Raw genomic sequence first — 20,043 nt, 5'->3', positions numbered from 1 at the left:
CCTTGACCTTTCAAACAAGCCTGTGCATATGCAGACCCCGCCCCCCCGGGTGTTTACTGGAATCTTTATGCTTAACCCCTGGATGCCCTGGCCTAGAGGACAATGTAAACATGTGTCCTCCCAAGATAACTCTACTGATTGTATATAAAGATAAAAATTCGAATAAAAGCCTAACTAGACAGGCCCACATTTGGATTAATGATGACTTCTAGATTACTGGGCTATGAATTAATGAGGTGTCCATGTATTTCCTAACATGTTCCTAAAATAAACTTTTGTTTATTTTATTTTGGGGTCCTCAATCAGAAAGACTTGGGTCCCCTATGAGTAGTGCTGGGGAATGGGTCTTCTGACCTGTGCACTTTTAAAGTATCAGATACCTACAGAAAGAATGTGTGCACCCTTATGTGCATAGCAGCACAATTTACAATAGCTAGGAGTGGATAAACATGCTGCGGTACATTTACACCATGGAATACTATGCAGCAGTGAAAAAGAAGAATCTCTTACCCTCTGAGACAGCATGGAGGGGCCTGGAGAGTATCATGTTAAGTGAAATAAGTCAGTCAGAGAAAGACAAGTATCACAAGATCTCACTCATATGTGGGATCTAATTAATACCTACAAGGGAATACCCATATGACTGTCAGTTATAAAAAATAAAAAAATAATTAAATATCAGATACCTAGGTTGGGTAGTTCTCTCCCTGGCCCAGGAACCCGCTGGGTAATTGTGTCCTGTCAGATACGCATGTGGACTCCAAGCCAGCCACTCCTCTGAATACGATCTGGTGATACTGCTACCCTAGGGAATTCCACTTCGGTTAAATCAGATTAGTCCACTCCGCATGCTCTAGGCCGGAGCAAAGAGCCCTGAATTTGGAACTCAAGTGAAGTCCCAACTCCATCACTGCAGAGAAGTCAGGGTGGGGCTGACTTATCAGGAAGACTGGGTATTTCCTGGTCTCCCTGGAGGCCTTCATCCCCATGTCAACACTGATCACGACAAGGACAGGTAACGAGCACCAGCTCCAGACTCCAGTGATCTGCGTCCAAGTCCACATGTCCTCACTTAACTGGCATTTTGGCCGAGTGGCTTCACCTCCCTTGTCTTGGTTTTAGCATCTGTACACTGGGGATGAGAATAATGGACTCGCTCTTAGAAGGTCATGGGGATTTAATGAATCATATCACTAAAGTAAGCTAAGCCAACTAAGTATTTGTTAAATAAATAAAATCTGTTTGCTGATATGAGACAATCTGTGAAACACTAGGCATGTGAGCCTAGGATGTGGCACAGCTGGGCTCAGCCTTACTTCCTTGTAGGTCCTGGAGCAAGAACTATGTCCTCTTAAGTTACAACTGTTGTACAGGTGCTGAAGAGGGACACTGGCTAATTGCAGGAGGGTGGCCAGGCTCAAATTTAAATTAAAGGCCCCCCAGGAAGGAATAGATGTCCTGGAGTGGATTGTCTGCAGATAAGGGGAGGGCAAGTCTGGTGATGCCCATGGGCTGTAGGTGAAGGTGAGCATGGCTTTTGCTCTGAGGGCAGGAGATGGAAGTGTTAGTAGGGAGGGCTTCTGACTCCTGAGGAAGACTTGTTGCTCTTCAGGGCTGGCCTACCCTTCTTGTCTAGGGTGCTATAGGGAGCTTCTCGATGACGGTAGAGAGTTGGACAAGATAAAACACATTGGTTCCTCCCAGAGCTAATAGTCCTGGCCTCTAATGATTCTGTTGGCATGGAGATATGGTTACTGATAAGTGTGGTGGGAACAAAGCCATCGCTATTTTAAAGTTCCAGTGTGACGCTTGCCAAGAACTCGATTAAGAGTATCTGCCCTGCTTCTGCCTCTTGATGAAGTGCTCAGCGGCCTCACATTGCTAGAAGACCCCCCCTGCCCCCCCGCCTCACTCCTCCCATAGATTATGAAACATGGGTGGTGGTGACAGCTCCTGGCAAGGTCACAAAGGCAATTTGAGAGCTGTCATTGCTCAAGAATCCAAAGGTGGACCTGCAACCCCTTTTTTGATATCAGCGGCAGCTGGCCTTGCAACTTCAAAAGGGCTATCCAGACCTAGCCCCTGGTTTGCCCTGAATGCAATGGCATCTGGACTTCATTTCGATGGACTAGAAGTCTGTCAAGTCATTCCCAAGAGTGGCTTTAGTACCTGCCTCAGCCAAAACAAGCATAGAGAGACCTGGTTATGAGGCAATTAAAGTTTATTAGGCTCTGGAATTACATTCCGGCATGACCTGTTATTCATGGATTCAGATACACCGTGATTCAAATCCAGCTCTCCCTCCCCACCACCATCTCCTTGACCAGTCTTGGAGTAGACTGGCATTGAGCTCCCTGTCCCTGGAGACATCAAACAGAACCTATGGGACCACTTCCCAGGGAGCCTCAAATCCAGTAGAATAGATGCCACAAACTCTAATGCCTCGTGGCCTGGGCAGGCAACGGAAAGGAGGGAGTTTGGGCAGCTGTGGGCAGGTGAGTGTGTGACAACCGCTATGCAGTTCAACCAAGTGTCCGCATGACAGGAGGCAGAGCAAGTGTTGCCAGATTGTCTGATTTTTCTTTGAGAAGGTGGAAACCCTGGATTTGTATGTAAAAATCTCTCATTCTTTTTCAATACTGGCACGTCATTTGAATACCAGGTGGGCATTTTTTCAATACCACTTTGTTTTTGCAATACCGGTTTGTTCACAGTATTAGTGCATTTGCTTGTTTGCTTTGAATCGCCAGGTTGCCACTTTTGCAAGTCGAGAGTTACTCTCCGCAGAGGATCTAAGACTGCAAAGCTGACCATCGTCTGAGGAAGGACCCGTTTCCGAGGAGGGTCTCTTAGTCTCGGATCAGAGTTTGCAGGTGCCTTCAAGTTAATCTGGTCCCCTACTTGCCGCCGGCTGTAGAGACAGGAGCGCTGGCATGAGAAGGGGAGGCCCGGGATCTAGTCCCTGTCCTGCCACTGATTATGTGTGTGACCTTGGGAAAGCCTCTGGCCTTCTCTGGCCTCAGTTTCTTCTGCAATTGGCCAGATTACCTCACGTCCTGGCACACTCAAATGGTTAGGGCTCCATATGGGAGGAACCCAAAATGTTGACTTTTCAAAAGCTGGGCTGGTTCTTGATTTGGGGTGAAAAGACTGTTTTCAGGACCAGTCATGCATTTTTAAGGAGTTCCAAAACTAAGAAAAGAATTTACCAGAAAGGAGGTTTTGCCGAAGGTGCCCAGCCCTTAAGGCTAATGGAAGTGATCGCTGGCATCTACCAAGTGTCAGCGGGAAGTTCAGGTGGTGATAGGCAAATGGGGCTTATGGCAGATGGACAATGGCAGGTGAGGGGTCATCAGAGGACTGGCTTCTCCTCTCTGTTCTCACTCACCCTGCAGCCCGGGAAATCCTTCCCTGTCCCTGGGCCTCAGTTTCCTCTTCCAAAAACAAGGAAAGGTTTCTGAACCCCCTTTGAGCCCTGGAGATCTGTGGTTGTAATGAATTCGTGTTTTGTTTTGTTTTGTTTTTAAATTTTTTAAAAATATTTTTTATTGATTTCAGAGAGGAAGGGAGAGGGAGAGAGAGAGAAACATCCGTGATGAGACAGAATCATGGATCAGCTGCCTCCTGCATGCCCCAAACTGGGGATCAAGCCCGCAACCCAGGCATGTGCCCTGACCAGGAATCGAACCTGGGACCCTTCAGTCCGCAGGCCGACGCTCTATCCACTAGGGCAAACCGGCCAGGGCCGTTCTATTAATTTTTAAAGGTGGTTTTGGGTTATGTATCTTATAATTATAATAAAACAATGCAGCCCGTGTTCCCAGTGGTGTGCAATTTTGACGGACCCCGGACGGGACTTGTGCATCTTCTGTGTGCCCCTCTCTCAGGCCCGCACCCCGTGTGTCGGGCTGCGGGAGCGGGACTCAGGGGGTGTCTTCGTAGAGGACTTCGTCTACCTTCATGTCGTGTTCGTCCACGGGGACCTGATCGCAGATCTGCTCCTTGAACGCCAAGGCCACGGTGTAGGGCCTCGCCTGCTGGAGCTGCTCACAGCGCCTCAGGAAGGTGTCGTAGTAGCAATCAGCTGCCTCCTGCACACTCCCTACTCCCACACCGGCCAGGGCAGGGCAAGAGTCTTAATACCTTACTAGAGATTATTATAGCTGACTCTCACAGCTTACAGAGGGCACCCCAAGTCAGGCAATGTGGGTGTCGTGGAATACAAGTAGAACACAAATTTGTCCCGACAGGGAAAGCGACCCCCAAAGACCCAAACATCACCCGCGGCACAGAGGTCTAAGAACTCATCACAGTCTCCCAGCACCGAGCATGTCAATCCTGGTACCGCGTGCTCACCTGTCGACAAGGCGTCCTCCCGCGCCTCGTCCTCGCCGGGCTGAGGAATATTCCAGGATGTTTTGGGAAGCGAAGCGATCTCCTCGGGCGACGCCAACCTCACCATGTCCATGTGGTTGCTCTGGAACCGGTACCGGGGGATAAAGCAGGTCTTGCCGCGGCGGAAGATGTCCTTGATGATCTCGTCGGTCTCGATTTCGTCCTGCATGCTCAGGAAGATGGAGATTCGCTGGGACTTCTGATACTGACTGTGGGCGATCACCTGCTCCCGCCTCAGCACCAGCGTTGGCCCCACGGAGGCCATCTCGTCGCCGCACCGCCGCACCGGCCTCCGCGGGAACGCCGCTCCGCCCTCTCACCGCCATCCTCACAGCCGCCTTCCCTCGGGGCCTCGCGCCTTCCAGCGCCCAGACACGCTCTATGAATTCGTGTTTTTTAAAGTTGTGGTTTTATCACAAGAATTTTAATTTTTTAAAAATTCAACAGATGTGCCCTGGAGGGTGGCTCAGTTGGTTGGAGTGTCGACCCATGCACCAAAAGGTTGCGGGTTCGATTCCCGATCAAGACACATACTGAGGTGGTGGGTTTGATCCCTTCTTAGGGCGTGTATGGGAGGCAACTGATCAATGTAACTCTCACATCGATATTTCTCTCCCATCCTCCCTCTCTAAAATTAATTTTTAAAAAGCATACCCTTGGCTGAGGATTTTTTTTTAAATGTTCAATGGGTGTTTCTTAAGCACCTACTGGTGATAGGCACTAGGGATGCAGCTGGCAAAACCATATACAGTCCCTGCCCTCGTGGCACTTACAGTGTTGTTGAGGGGACACAGACAGGGACCAATCAGATAGAGAACAGTGTGCCTAGCAAAGTGCTATGACATGAGGTCGTTTTCAACAGGAGACTGCGCCAAGTCAGGGCTGGATGGGGACAGCTTGTGTAAGGAAGCAACTCTTGAGCCAAGATCCAGAGGGTGATGAGGGGTCACCTAAGTGAACGGGACAAGAAAAGCATTCCTGGGAGAGGAACAGCATGCGCCAAGTCTGTGCCAGGAGGGCACAAAGCACGTTCAGGGCACTGAAAGAAGACAGTGTTTCGAGGTGAGGCTGTCGAGGTTCAGGTGAGCCAGACCTCGCAGAGTCTTGATGTCTATGGAGAGAACGTGGGTCTTCGTGCTGAGAATGTGGGAAGCCTCAGAAGGGTTTTCAGCAAGGAAAGACATGGTCCAATCGGAAAAGACTCCGCTGACTATTATTAGGAAGACTCAGATGACGGTGATAGGGATGGGTGGTGATCGAAGGGAGCAGAATATATGCAGGGGGACAAGTGCAGAAGTGGTGACATGGTGGCCACAGCCAGGTGCAATACAATGGGGGCCTGGCTGGAGCCGTGACAGTCAAGAGAGAGCAAGTGGTCAGACTTGAGAGCTATTTAGGTTATTGAACCAACAAGGCTTGGCAATAGGTGGGATGAGGAGTTGAGACCAATTCCTGGCTCTCTGGGCAGGAGCACCTGGAGGTGAGCCGGACTTAGGTCTGTGTGTGTCCCAGGAGCAGCCCCCGAGGCAGCAGCTTCTGAGATGACCCAATGGTCCCCTACTCCTGTTTTTCACACCCTGTGTCATTCCCTCCTGAGTGGATTGGACTCAGTGACTTGCAGGGAACAAACACAATATGTCAGCAGTGATGGATGAAGAGGCTGGGTTATAAAGGGACTGTGCCTTCCATGGTGGGTGCCCCTCTTGCTCTCTCTTCATTGCTGGCGTGGGGGGAGGCCAGCTTTCTTGACAAGAAGAGGTGGCCCTGTGGGGAGGCCCGTGTGACCGCTCTTGGGAATGGCTATTGGGGAGGGAGGACTGCCAACAGCTATGTGAGTTTGGAATCAGATCCCCCGCTCCCGTCAAGCCTTGAGAGGTGACTGCCACCAAGGACAACACCTTGATTGCAACCTCGTGAAAAACCTTGAGTCAGAACCACCCATGGAAGCCACTTGCAGATTCCCACCACACAGAAGCTGCGGGGCTAATGTTCGTTACTCCCAGCTGCTAGGTTTGGGGGTAATCTCTTAGGTGGCAATAGATAATCAATATAGCCCTCCTTCACACAAGCTGTGCTCTCAGCTCCCCTGGGGCTGGGAAGAAAGGGGTTAACCCCAGAGCCTAGGCCTGGGGGGCAGGGGTTGGGGGGAGCAAGGTTAATGCTTCTAGCTCAAGAGACAGTTCATTACAGATTATCTAGCGGCTCAGCCAACACTTGGTTCTGCTGCCAGCTACCCTCCCCCACCCCCCATCCTGTGGTGCCTGTCAGAGCAGGGGCCCGCAGCGGGGCATCCTGGAAGCCGACAGATTTATTAACAGCCTCGCCTCTCTGCATCTGTCCACAGTGCGCCAGCTGCAAGTAGTGCCGGTTTGGCCATGGCCGTTCCCCTGGCAGGATCGGGCTGCCTCAGCTCCCAAGCTCATGGCTCCAGCTCTGAGCTTGGAGAGTCCAGACCCCAGAAACTGCCAATAACCACAACCAACATGTCTGGAGCACCCTGTGTGATGAGCCCTTACATTCACCATCTCATTCATTGATAACCCTTCTCAATGACCCCGAGAAGCAGAAATGCCTCTGCGCCCCATTCTGCACGTGAGAAAACCGAGGTCCAAGGTCATGTGGCTGGAAAGTGCAAGGCTGCCTGACTCCAAAGAGAGCAGCTCTACTGCTGCGTGTTGTTCAAACCAGGTAGCGTGGGGTTTCAGAATGTGTGGTCTGAACCTACAATGTTCCAGTCCCAAGTCCCACTTACTGTGGGACCCAGGGAGCTAGTAATAGACCCACCTCCTGGGATGGATGGGTGACTTGGAGAAGTCAAATGCATACAGCCCTTAGCACAACCCTGGGCACCTAGGAAGTGCTCTCTGTGGCACTGTGTGCAAGGATTTGCCTCTGTAAACGGAGTCTGTGGTGTTGAAGACCCAGGACTCTTAGCAGTAGGGAGCCTATGAACAGAGTGAGCTTTACCCTTTGTGCTTATGGACAAGCCCCCAGCCCAACACCCACCACCCTCAGGGAGCTGTGCGCCCCGCAGAAAACCGGGACTAGGAAGTAAGTCTGCTGGGGCTGGGGCAGGGGAAAGGGGAAGAGAAATAACCGTTGTGGGTTTTCTCTGAAAGCAGAGCCTGGGAGAGGGGAGTCGACCCCGATAAGATTAAGACTTGTTACAAACATTTCCTGGCGTTATAAATCCTGGCGCGTTTTACGCGTTTACCAGAAGGATTAAGTTGACTGAGCGGAGCCAAAAGAGAGGAGAAAGGCCACTCCGGGGGCTGAGTGTAAGAAGAGCTGAGGTCCAGCCTGGGGAGGGCCAGCCTCTCACTCGAGCCCAGGTTCTTTCCCAGCACCCCTGGACGCAGCCCATCCTGTCCCTGCTTGAACCCTTCCGGTGATGGGGAGCTCACTCACACAAGGAAGGGCCTGTTTCCATAGGTTCCTCTCTGAATGTTAAGAACAGCTTCTCGCCCCCAAGTGCAAAACTTGCCCTTAGTGGCTTCATCCACTAACTCAGTGGGTTGTTGTATGGAAACATATTTTTAATATATTTATTTTGTCTCTAATACAAACACTAAATCTTCGTGTTCATTTGGATAACATCGTGGTCAACTATTTTGAGGTTTCTCTATACATAATTATATCACCTTTGTTGTCATAAGGAACTTACAGATAATTTTTATGAATTTATTTGAGCCCAAACTGACAATTGCCAGGAAGCCAGATCTCAAATGCTCAGGAGAGTGACAGTTTTGCAGCTTCTTCTTAAAAAAAAAAAAGTTTATTGATTTTTAGAGAGAAAGGAAGGAAGGAAGAAGAGAGAAGCATCATGTGAGAACACAACATTGATCAGCTGCCTCCTGCACAGCCCCCACCAGGGATGGAGCCTGAAACCCGGCCATGTGCCCAGACCTTTCCGTGTGATGCCCAGCCAACTGAGCCATACCGGCTAGGGCTCCACAGCTTCTTTTATGCATTGGGAGTTAAGGAGGGAATGAAAGGAAGATTACACGAAGGTGGGGGAAAACCAGGCAGGGATTGGATTATGGGATAGTTAGCAAAATTATGTGCTTCCTTGAGGGTGGTTGCTTCCCAGGGGTCTGGAAAGACAATTACTCTGGCATGTTAAAGGTGTGTTAACCTCCATGCACAAGAACGATGGACAGGGCTTGCTGAAAGCAAAGATAAACCTTTTACTAAAGAAGCTTTGGGCCTGGGGCAAGACTGCTCACCAGACCTGCCTACTTAGGAATTTATGCTCAGATCACCCTGTGAGGTTACTTTCTGTAGAACCCTCTTTTGCCCACACTTTTGAAAAATGACTTTTATTTCTTCTCTAAATCTTACCCCTTTTATTTCTTTTTCTCACCTTACTGCCCTAGTGAGACCTCCAATAAAATGTTGAAAAAAATGGGTGCTGTGAACATCCTTGACTTGTCTCTGGTCTCAAAAAGAGAAGCTTGCAATATTTTACCATGAATTGTTAGCTGCAGACATAATCTTTATTAGATTAAAGAAATTGAATTCTATTAATAATTTCCCACATTATTTTTTAATTTTAAAATCATGAATAAATATCAATATTTTATCAAATGGTCTTTTGCATGTTGTTTTTTGTCCTTTTATCAGTTTATGTGCTGAATTACATGAATGGAGCCTCAGCAATCTTGAGAAAGAAGAATGCAGTTGAAGGGATCACAATACTGGATATCAAAGCCATTGTAATCAAAACAGCCGGGTACTGGTACAAAAACAGGCATATAGATCAATGGAACAGAACAGAGACCCCAGAAATTGACCCAAGCCATTATGCTCAATTAATATTTGATGAAGGAGGTAAGAGTACACAATGGAGTAAAGACAGTCTCTTCAATAAATGGTGTTGAGAAAATTGGACAGATACATGCAAAAAAAAATGAAACTAGACCACCAGCTTACACCATACACAAGAATAAACTCAAAATGGATAAAACACTTAAATTTAAGTCATGAAACCATAAAAATCCTAGAATATACAGGTAGTAAAATCTCAGACATCTCTCAGAGCAGTATTTTTGCCAAAATGTCTCTTAGGCAAGGGAAACAAAGGAAAAAATAAACAAACGGGAGTACATCAAACTAAAAAGCTTTTACACTGCAAAAGAAACCACTAACAAAGAAAAAGAGAACACATTGTATGAGAGAACATTTTTGCCAATGATACATCTGATAAGGGGTTAATTTCCAAAACAGCATATAAAGAACTTATACAACTCAACACCAAAAAGACAAACAATCCAACTGAAAAATGAGCAAAGGACCTGAATAGATACTTCTCCAAAGAGGACATACATAGGGCCAATAGATATATGAAAAAATGCTCAACATCACTAATCATCAGAGAGATGCAAATTAAAAGTACAAAGAGGTATCACCTCACACCTGCCAAAGTGACTACCATCAATAAATCAACAAACAACAAGTGCTAGAGATGATGTGGAGAAAAGGGAACCCCAGTGCACTGTTGGTGAGAATGCAGACTGGTACAGCCACTGTGGAGAACAGTAGGGAGTTTTCTCAAAAAATTAAAAATAGAACTGCCTTTTGACCCAGTGATCCCATTTCTGGGGCTGTATCCTAAGAATCCCGAAACCCAATCAGAAAAAATATATGCACCCTTATGTTTATAACCAAGATCTGGACAGAGCCCAAATGCCCACCAGTAGATGATTGGATACTAGTAAAAAAGCTGTGGTACATTTACACAACGGAATACTATGCAGCTGTAAAAGGAAGGAATTCTTACCTTTTGTGACAGTATGGATGGACCTGGAGATGATTATGCTAAGTGAAATAAGCCAGTCAAAGACAAATACTATATGATCTCACTTATATGTGGAATCTAATGAACAAAATAAATGGATGAACGAAACAGAACACGAGGAATGGATACATGGAACAGACTGACAAATGTCAGAAGGGAGGTGGGTGGAGTGGATGGAATAGAAGATTGAGAGAACAGCCAAAGAACATACATGTACACAGATAACAATGTGATGAGGGCCAGAGGGAGGGGAGGGTGGGGTTTGGATGGAGGAGGGCAAAGGAGGGAAAAGGGGGGAGGGATGTAATAATCTCTGCCATAAATATAAAATATAATTTTAAAAAATCAACCCTGAGTTCCTGTGATTAGCTCATTTTGGTTGTGGTACTTTTTTATAGATTGATGGATTTCTGTGGTTCACACTTTATTAAGGATATTTCATTCAAGTTTCCGAGCAAAATTGGCCTGTAATTTTTTTTCTTTTCTTCCCCCTGCCCCCATATCTTTGTCCTATTCTGGTGTGTAGGTGATGTTAGCCTTATAAAATGAATTGGGGGCTGTCCCCTCTTTCTCTTTTCTTTGGAAGAGATTGTCAAAGACTAAAATTGTGTCATCTTTGGATGTTGGAACTTGTCAGTGAAGCAATCTAGAGTTCAAGTTTCATTTTTGGAAAGGGTATTTCAGAATCCTTCACTGATAGAGGATTTCTTAGTTTTTCTGTTTTGTCTTGAGTCAAAATTAACATTTTATACCTTTCTCAGATGTTCATTTCATTTAAATTTTCAAATGTATTGACTCAAAGTTGTTCAAAACATCCTCTTTTTTCTGTAATGTTGGTAGCATCTATAGTGATGTCCCACTTTTTATTCCTAATATTGTGTGTGGGTTTTGTGTGTGTGTATGTGTGTGTGCCATTTCTGTTTTTCTCTAGGGAAATTTTATTCAGGAGATTGTCAATTTTGCTGTCTTTTCAAAGATCTGACTTTTGGCTTTGTTGGATTAACTCTGTTTTAATTTTTGCTTTCTTATTTTATTCATTCCTGTTCTTGCCTTTATTACTTACTTTTTCTTACTTTCATTATATTTGTTTTAATATGATTTTTCAAACTTCTTGACGTAAAGGTTTATTTTATCAATTTTCAGCTCTTCTCTGACATATGCATTTAAAACTACAAAATTTCCTTCTATGTACTTATTTACCTACACCTACAAATTTTGATACGGATTTTCTTTGTTATCAATTGATTCAAATCTTTTCTGGCTTCCTTTATGAGTTCTTCTTTAATTTTTGGGTTATTTAGAAGTATATTTTTAAATTCCTTAGCATATGGAAAATTTTGAATCATCTCATTATTGACTTATACTTCAGTTATAATGAATAGCTATTTAGATAACATGCTCCATGTGATTTGTATTCTTTAAAATTTCGTAATACCGGCTTTATAGCCAAGTTATAGTCAAATTTGGCAAATTGTGATATGTGCTTGAAAATAAGGTATTGGATGCAGAGTTATCTATGTATGTCCATTAGGCCAATCTTGTTCATTGTTTTGTTGAAATCCAGTAAATAGAGTCTGCAAATGCTCACTCCTACCTGGTTCTCTCTCTTTTCTAGGGACATCAGCAAACTACATTTCTCAGTACCCTTGGAGGTAGGAGAGACCACGTGACCAGTTCTAGCTTAAGAGATGTAAATGGACCCTGGCGGAATAGCTTAGTTGGTTAGAGCATCATCCTGATATGCCAAGGTTGTGGGTTCAATTCTCAGTTGGGGCACGTACGAGAATCAACCAATGTATGCAATCTCTCTCTCCTTTCCTCTTTCTCTAAAATCAACAAAATATATACATATATAAAAAGAGATATGAATGGAAGTGAGACATGTAACTTCTGGGTCGAGGCATTTAAAGCTCGTGCTATCTTCCCACTTTCTCTTCTTGAGAAGCATCTGTGGAAACCATAGGATAAATTGGCAGAAACACGTGATGGGAGAGCCTGGGTCCCTGGGTCACTGCATGGAGGAGAATAGCCCTGGCAATTGCCTGACTCCACTGGACTCCGTGTGAAATATGAACCTGTGGGGTATTTAGCCACCAAAACTTTGGATCTTTATGTTACTGCAGTATAACTTACCCAGTAAATACATCTTCTATATCCATACTGACTTCCTGTCTTCATGTTCTGTCAAATACTGAGAGAGATGTAGTGAACCTTCCATAATGATTTGAATTTGTGTATCTCTCCTTAGAGCTCTATCAATTTTTTTGTTTTGCACATTTTGAACCTATGTCATTAGGTTACAGAAAATTAAAATAGTTACATGTTCTGGCAAATGAAAACATTTACTCTATACAGTAAATGTATAGCAATATTTCTAGCAATATTTTTAATGGTGTTCTTTGAAATACAAAAGTTTTAAATGTTTATGAAGTCCATTTTATCAGTCTTCTCTTTTATCACTTGTGCTTTGGGTGCTGTATCAATTGCTCTATTTTTTTTTCCCCACATGGGTGCATTCAGTTTGTGGAAACGCTCCAGGTTGTTATAATCTGTACACTTTTATGCATATGTATGTAAGACTTCAATACAAAATTTTTTTAAGGGGCTGATAAGAATTGCAACTTTTCCCACTGGGTCGTTGTGAGGACTGAATGGGCGGCGGGATGGATGCACAGTGCTCAGCACCGCATCTGGCCCCACTTGTTGCCCAATCATGTCTGCCTCTGTTGTTATTATTGTTAACATCTAGCTCTGCCTCTCACTGGGTGGGTAGCCTTGGCCCCAAGTCACTTCACTGGGTCAGGTCTCACTCACTCTCCTCATTTGTACAACGGGCTAGTACACCCACTTCACGAAGGCTACCGGGCTCTCAGTGACACAAGATACAACATCGTCAAGCTTGAAGTCCGCTGCAAAGGCTTGGGTCAATAAAACAGGAAAGGAGGAAAGAAAAAGCAGGTTCATGACCGAGAGAGACAACATGCCAGGGCTGTAAAGATCTGGGTGGCTGCCAAGCTCTGGCTGGGAGCCCCTTAGCGTTTCCATGAGAGGCCGGCCAGCCCTGAGAAGGAATGAAGGGGGAGTTGGCCAACGGAGCGTTGGCTTCCAGGTGGAGCCGGGCCTGGTGATGCCAGGGTGACCGACTGGTTGTGGAATAATCAGAGACCACACCTCCCTCTACCCTCTAGGCCCCCACACAAGTTGCCCTTATCTTATTCCAGTTCCCCATCCTTGCCCAAACAACCCTCTCCACCCACCCCTACCTCCTCTACGCCTGCCTTGCCCTTGAGATCCCACCCAGGAAATCTTCTCTGCCCTTCTGCTCACTGGGGCTCTCCATAGCCACGCCTAAGTCCCCACTTTCACCCCGCTACTCCCTCATATCACCTTTCACTCACTTCCCTCCAACGGAAACCTCTTCACAAGAATAAAACCCAAATCCCGCTCTGATCCCAAGGACAGGTCGGAGAGCATGTGAGATCTTGCTCCTCGGCCTGTGTCATCAGTTAGGCTCTTATAAACGTCTTTAAAGGGTGGGGGTGGGGAATGTCAAGGTTTTCAGGGGCTTGAAGCTTATCACATCGAGGAAATTCGCATTAAGGTACAACATGCATATAGAAAAGGCTCACACCGTAAGCGTACACCTCTATGAATTCCCCAAACTGAACACGCCGTGCGAACCAGTACCCCAGCTGCTCCCCTGGATCCCCTTTTGGTTGCTACCCGACCCCTGACGGTAACCACTGCCTTCTCACATCATAGAGGAGTTTTTCCTGGCGGTGAACTTCAGAGGAACAAAAACATTCAGTGTGCACCCCTGTCTGGCATCTTCTGTGGAACGTGTTTGTGAGATTCCAGCAATCGTGCACGTAGCTGCAGCTTGTCCTTTCTCCTTCTTATACTGTTATGTTGAATGCCTACACCGCAATGTACATACCATCCTGCCAGCGCTGGACGTTCAGGTTGTTTTCAGCTCTGGGATATTGTAAGAAAAGGCTGCTATGGACATTCTTGCACATGTTTTCGGAGGACACACAGACTTGGCATTTCTGTTGGGTAAACATCACGGGAGGAATTGCAGCCTCGTAGGAAATGAACGTTCGTCTGCTTGAGACGATACTGCAGATAGCTTTCCAAGGTGGTCCTTCCATCCCCCTCTTCTCCTGACAGTCCGTGGGTCCGTGTCTCCACTGAAACTGTGTGTGGGCTCTTTATTTTACCCACTCTGGTGGGAGGACGCTTGGCACCCTGGCTCATGATTGCCGTTAAAACACCATGGTTTTCATTTTAATTTGGGGGCACCATCTTTAAGAAAAAGGATATAAAATGATGAATATAAAATTGGGTACAAAAGTGAATATTTAGTCCTGACCGGTTTGGCTCTGTGGATAGAGCGTCGGCCTACGGACTGAAGAGTCCCGGGTTCGATTCCAGTCAAGGGCATGTACCTTGGTTGCGGGCACATCCCCAGTAGGGAGTGTGCAGGAGGCAGCTGATCGATGTTTCTCTCTCATTGATGTTTCTAATTCTCTATCCCTCACCCTTCCTCTCTGTAAAAAATCAATAAAATATATATATTTTTTTTAAAAGTGAATATTTATTAAGAATGTGAAAAGAAATCACAGCAAATTGCCGGGGATTTTCAAGATTCAGATTTCTTTCTTCTGAGATCTCCCAGAAGCGCTTACATGGAAATGCTTCCTGATAGCGACCTGGCTCTGGTCCTGCCTGGAGCCGCAGCAGCTGCTTCAGACCCTACTGTGTGGCCGGCTGTGCAAGTGAGGGTCCCAGAGCTCCGCGTCATCGGCTTCCTGGGAAATGGCCTCTGCCTGGCCCTCGCCACCTCTGCTCCCCGCCCACCCCACTTTCCTGGCCTAACTCCTCTTCCTTAAGGGATCAGCTTTCTCATTAGCTTCTCAAAGAGGCCTTCTCTGACTTCCTTGTCAAAGACCCTCTAATTTCATAAACCCAGGTCACGTGACAGAGGACAACAGAGCAGGAGGTGAGGAGCAAACGCTGTGGAGCCAGCCTGCCTGGTTGGTGTCCTGGCTCCACTATTTTCTGGCTGTGTGACCTTGGATATGTCATGTAACCTCTCTGGGCCTCAGCTTCCTCCCTTCAGGGTGGAGGAGGCAATGCCAGCTCCTGCTCACACAGTATGTTGTGAGGGCCCAGCAAGTTAGTGCTGGTGATGCCTAGCAACCTGTTCATGACTGCCGTGCTGGTCCCATTGCCCCGAGCCCTGGTCTCTCCTGGCACAACTCACCTCGCACTGGCCATCTGCTTTAATGCTATTACCCCCCCCCCAAAAAAAAACCCCAATACCCTAAGCCATTACCCACTCCCAGTCCCCCAATCCCTCCAACCCCAGGCAATCACCAATCTACTCTCTTCTCTATATACTAGAGGCCCAGTGCATGGAATTCATGCACAGGCAGGGTCCTTAGGCCTGGCTGGTGATCAGGGCCAATCGGGGCCTCCAGATGCCTGCTGGGACGTTCCTTTATTCCCAGCCCCTGGTGGTCAGCGCACATCATAGCGAGTGAGCGAACTCCCGGTCTCCCAGTCAAACTCCTGAGGGGATCCTTTGCATATTAGCCTTTTATATGTATAGATTTGCCTCTTCGGGACATTTCATATAAATGAAATTATGCAACATGGGGTCTTTTGTGACTGGCTTCTTTCATTGAGTATAATGTTTTCAAGGTTCATCCATGTTGTAGTGTGTACTTGTACTTTACTCATTGTTATTGCTGAATATTTTGTTTTATGGGATATACCACATTTTATTTATACATTCATCAGTTGATGGACTTTTTGGCTACTATGAAATGTGGCTAGCCGTTATGAATAATGCTGCTATAAGCACTTGTGCATCAGTTTAGTGTGGGCATAATGCTTTCACTTCCCTTGAGTGTATACCTGGAGTGGAATTGCTGGGTCATGCGGTAACTGTTCATGAGCCCAGCCTCTAGTCTGGCTTTCTCAGACTCTGGGATGCTGATGGGGAAAGACTTGCCATGTTCATTGCCTGGGGTCTGGGGATCAAGTCCTCCCTTCCACTTTCCAGGTCTTTCTGTGAGATGCTGTGGTTGAGAGGGTCAACGGATTCTAAATTCCTGCTCCACCACCGGCTTGCTGGGTGACGTCGAGTGAGCTGTCTGACATCTCTGCACCTTCGTTTCCTCAGTGGGGAAATGGGATGATCCTCTCTATGGCCTGTTCTGAAGATTGGCTGAGATGACAAAAGCCCAGCTTTACGTTTACTCATTCAACGTGTTCATTGCTGACGGATGTGCCTCACGCTGTTCACAGCAAATGAGACGCACAAGCCCTAGCCCTGCAGTCTCGTGTTCACATGCGTAACATCTTGTTTAAGCCTCACAGTGTCCCTGGAGGTGTACCTACTGGGGTCCCTCTCCCAGAAGAAGAATGGAGAGAACTCTGGAGCTGAGCCCCTCTCCTCCATCCCCCGTCTGGACTTAAGTTTAAAACCTCTGAAAACCAAATGTTTTGAAATTTGTTGGAAGTAGACCAGACATACAAAGAGAGGACCATTATATAACAATACGGTTGGCACATTTTCACAGGCTGAGTGCCTGTTTACCCAGCACCCAGATGAAGAAAATCAAACCATCCCATTCCCTCCTCCCCGCCGCCAGGGAAAACACGGCCCGACTTCTCACACACAGATGAGTTCCGCCTGCTCATGGACTGCATGTGAGCGGAGCTCTGTTGATAATAGTCTTTTGTGTCTGTTGAGGTCTGTGAGAGGCACAGTGCTGCGTGTCATTACAGATCCTGTGTTCTCAAGGCTGATATGCCATCATTTTTTGTTGTTGTTAATCCTCACCCCAGGATATTTTTCCATTGATTTTTAGAGAGAGTGGAAAGGAGGGGGAGAGACAGAGAGAGAAACACCAATGTGAGAGAGACACATCAATTGGTTGCCTCCTGCTTGTGTGCCCCGACCAGGGCTGGGGATCGAGCCTGAGACCAAAGTACGTGCCCTTGACCGGAATCAAACCTGGGACCCGTCAGTCTGTGGGTGGACACTCTATCCACTGAGCCAAGGCTAGGGATGATGCATCATCATTTTTTTTCATCTTTTCTGCTTTTAATGGGTCCCTTTGGATTTCGGCTCTTAAAACAGAACACAGGGCTTCACAGTTGCCCAGTTGTGTGTTTCTGCGTCTGTGCCCGGGCCTGTGGGGCAGGGAAGCAGGGAGGCCAGGAGAGTGCGCTGACCCAGTCCCGGCCTCACGGCGCACATGCCTCCAGGGGGCTGTGTCCTGGCCCTTTACCCACAGCTGCTCCTTCTTAAATTCTATCAACATTTTGTTATTCTGGACTTGGCTTGAGGCCAAGGGGTGAGCTGGCAGGCATCCTAGGCAAACAAGAGCAGCTGGAGAGGAGAGGAACTCTGGGGGTGGGAAGATGGCCCCAATCAGACACCACGATGGCCACCAGGGCTGTGTGGAGGCCTCTGCCCACGTGTTCTGGAACCATCTGGGAAGGAGAGCTCAGTGGAAATTGGGCCTCCTCTGGGCTCGGCTGTGTTCTGGGGATAGAGGCAGCCTGGGTTCAAGTCCAGCTCTGCAGTGAGAGCTATAAAACTGGGGGGACACATGACTCGGCTGTTTGAAGAGCAAGTGACTCGGTGCACATGATGGTTCCTGACCCTGAGAAAAGGTGGGTATTAGGGTTGCAATGTGCCAGGTGCAGCTCTGTTTTCCGTGCACCACTTTCCTGGACCTGCACGTTGGCCATGAAAGCAGACACCATCTCATCCTCACTCAATAGAGGAGGACCAGGAGGCACAGAGAGGCTGAGAACCTGCCTGAAGCCATGCTGTGAGTCCGTGGCAGAGCCAGGCTTTGATCCTGCATCTGTTTGACTCCAGAGCCCAGGCTCCTGGTGCCAGGGCTGTGAGCCGATCTTGGAGGGGGCCCAGCAGCACTGAGCTGCCCTGTGGCAGTGCACGTACGGACTGTACTGTAGGGCCCAGACTCGGCCCTCACATCTGGCTTGGCGAGCAGGATCTCAGGTTCATTTTCTCTGTCTGTAAAGTGGGCCTGCGTGACCAGCAGGGCCTTTCTCCTTCCTGGGCTCCTGGCTAGTGGGCTCCCCGGGGTGGAGCAGCTTAGGGGCTGCTCAAGAGAGGCTTCTGCATCTGTCTAGCATTGGCAGACCTGCCCTGTGGGGGGTGGGCAGTTAGAGCTGGGAGCCAGAGTTGGCAGTCCTGAGTCCACTTGGTGGCCCCCTTCCAGGGGTGTGAGCCCTATCCTGCCTTCAGGGTGCTCCAGAATATAGGGCGCGCACACAGCTGTTCTAACAGGCTGCGGAGTGTGGCAATGGCCTTCTACAATGTGCTGAGGGGAGCCAGAGGTTGAAGCACTGGCTGCAGTCCAGGAAGGCTTCACAGAGGAGGAGGGTTTGGAAGGCTGAGTAAGAGTTCCAAGGTGGAGAGCATGGGAAGGGTGTTCTTCTCAGAGGAAGCAGCGATAAGATCAGCTGCTCAATTCCATCCCCTCCTCCATCCCCAGTTGCCTAGCCATCTCTGTTTTCAGGGGGCTGGAGCCTGGAAATAATACTTTCCAGAGTCCCTGGCCAACTGGTTTCTGCGTAGGTTCTGCCAGTGGGGAGAAGGCAGGAGGCCTTGGGCAGGCTTCGTAGACCCCAGCAGTTCTGTTGGTACCAGGGCCGCAGTGACAACCCCTCCAGCAGTGAGGTGGTGCGGACTGACGGGCTCCTGGGCTCCGTCCAGGTGACAGCTCCTTCCCGATTTCTGGGTGACACTCCTCTCTGTGCTCTTCCGCCTTTCAGATGCCTCTGCCATCAGTTTCCCCAAAGAACTCGCTCTCTGCCTGAAGTGGCTAGTGGTTTCTGTTTCCAGTGAGTTAGTAACTGGTGAAATGCTCAGCAGTCCAGGCCAGAGCCAGGGTGTAGTGTGCAAGGAACAGAAGGATTCTAGATAATGGGATTCATTTATTTGGATTTATTGTTAGGAGCACGTCATGTCTTTCAACAGGGGTTCCCCGAGGACCGGAGACTGCCTTCTATCATCTAGTCAGTCAACAAACATTAGTGGGGAATGAGGTGAATGACCAAGTCCCCACACTCCTGGAGTCACAGTCTGACATGGCACCACCCACCCATCCACTATGGTAGCCAGTAGCCACCTGTGGCCACAGAGACTTGAAATGCAGCCAGTCTGAAGGGAGACAGCTGTCAGTGTGAACTCTGCACCACATTTCAAAGACAGTGTGTGAAAATAAGAATGTAAAGTGTCTCACTAATGAATTTTATATTGGTTACGTGATGAAGTAACAGTATTTTGGACATATTAGATAAAGTGTATTTCACTTAAAGTGTCTATTTTTTAAGTATATTTTTATTGATTTCAGAGAGAAAGGGAGAGGGAGAGATAGAAACATCAATGATGAGAGAGAATCACTGATGCCCGTCCCATACTGGGGACTGAGCCCACAAGTTGGGCCTATGCCCAGACCGGGAATCAAACCATGGCCTCCTGGTTCATAGGCCGATGCTCAACCATTGGGCCACACTGGCAGGGCTCTTTACTCTTTTTAATGTGGCTTATGTTACATTTCTTTTGGACGGCACTGGTTTTATGAGAGCTGAGTTCAAATACTTTGATTTACCAACTCAGTATTTATTAATGTCTATTTAAGACAGCGGTTCTCAACCTGTGGGTCGCGACCCCTTTGGGGGTCGAACGACTCTTTCACAGGGGTCGCCTAAGACCATCGGAAAACACATATATAATTACATATTGTTTTTGTGATGAATCACTATGCTTTAATTATGTTCAATTTGTAACAATGAAA

General features: G+C 47.5%; 1 protein-coding gene across 1 annotated transcript; it reads right to left on the bottom strand.

The window, feature by feature from the left end:
• Positions 1-3,923: 3,923 nt before the first annotated feature.
• Positions 3,924-4,691, bottom strand: LOC102755094 (5-formyltetrahydrofolate cyclo-ligase). Its single transcript, XM_006764613.2, has 2 exons — positions 4,182-4,691; positions 3,924-4,056 (listed from the first exon to the last, which is right to left on the bottom strand). Exons 1-2 carry the CDS (start codon positions 4,658-4,660, stop codon positions 3,924-3,926), a joined length of 612 nt encoding a protein of 203 aa, XP_006764676.1. The 5' UTR covers positions 4,661-4,691.
• Positions 4,692-20,043: the final 15,352 nt, after the last annotated feature.

The sequence above is a fragment of the Myotis davidii genome, unplaced genomic scaffold (genome assembly GCF_000327345.1).
Source record: "Myotis davidii unplaced genomic scaffold, ASM32734v1 scaffold38, whole genome shotgun sequence".
In the NCBI taxonomy this organism is placed as follows: Eukaryota; Metazoa; Chordata; class Mammalia; order Chiroptera; family Vespertilionidae; genus Myotis; species Myotis davidii.
Note: the sequence above shows the minus strand (reverse complement) of the source record. Positions and strands in the feature narration are given on the sequence as shown.

Bases quoted from the DNA above. Each gene is read 5' to 3' on its own strand.
- LOC102755094 (XM_006764613.2), bottom strand. From the start codon at position 4,660: ATGGCCTCCGTGGGGCCAACGCTGGTGCTGAGGCGGGAGCAGGTGATC. The intron at 4,057-4,181 runs GTAAGCTGTGAG...CACCTTCCTGAG, and splicing joins CCTGACTTGGGGTGCCCTCT to GCGCTGTGAGCAGCTCCAGC.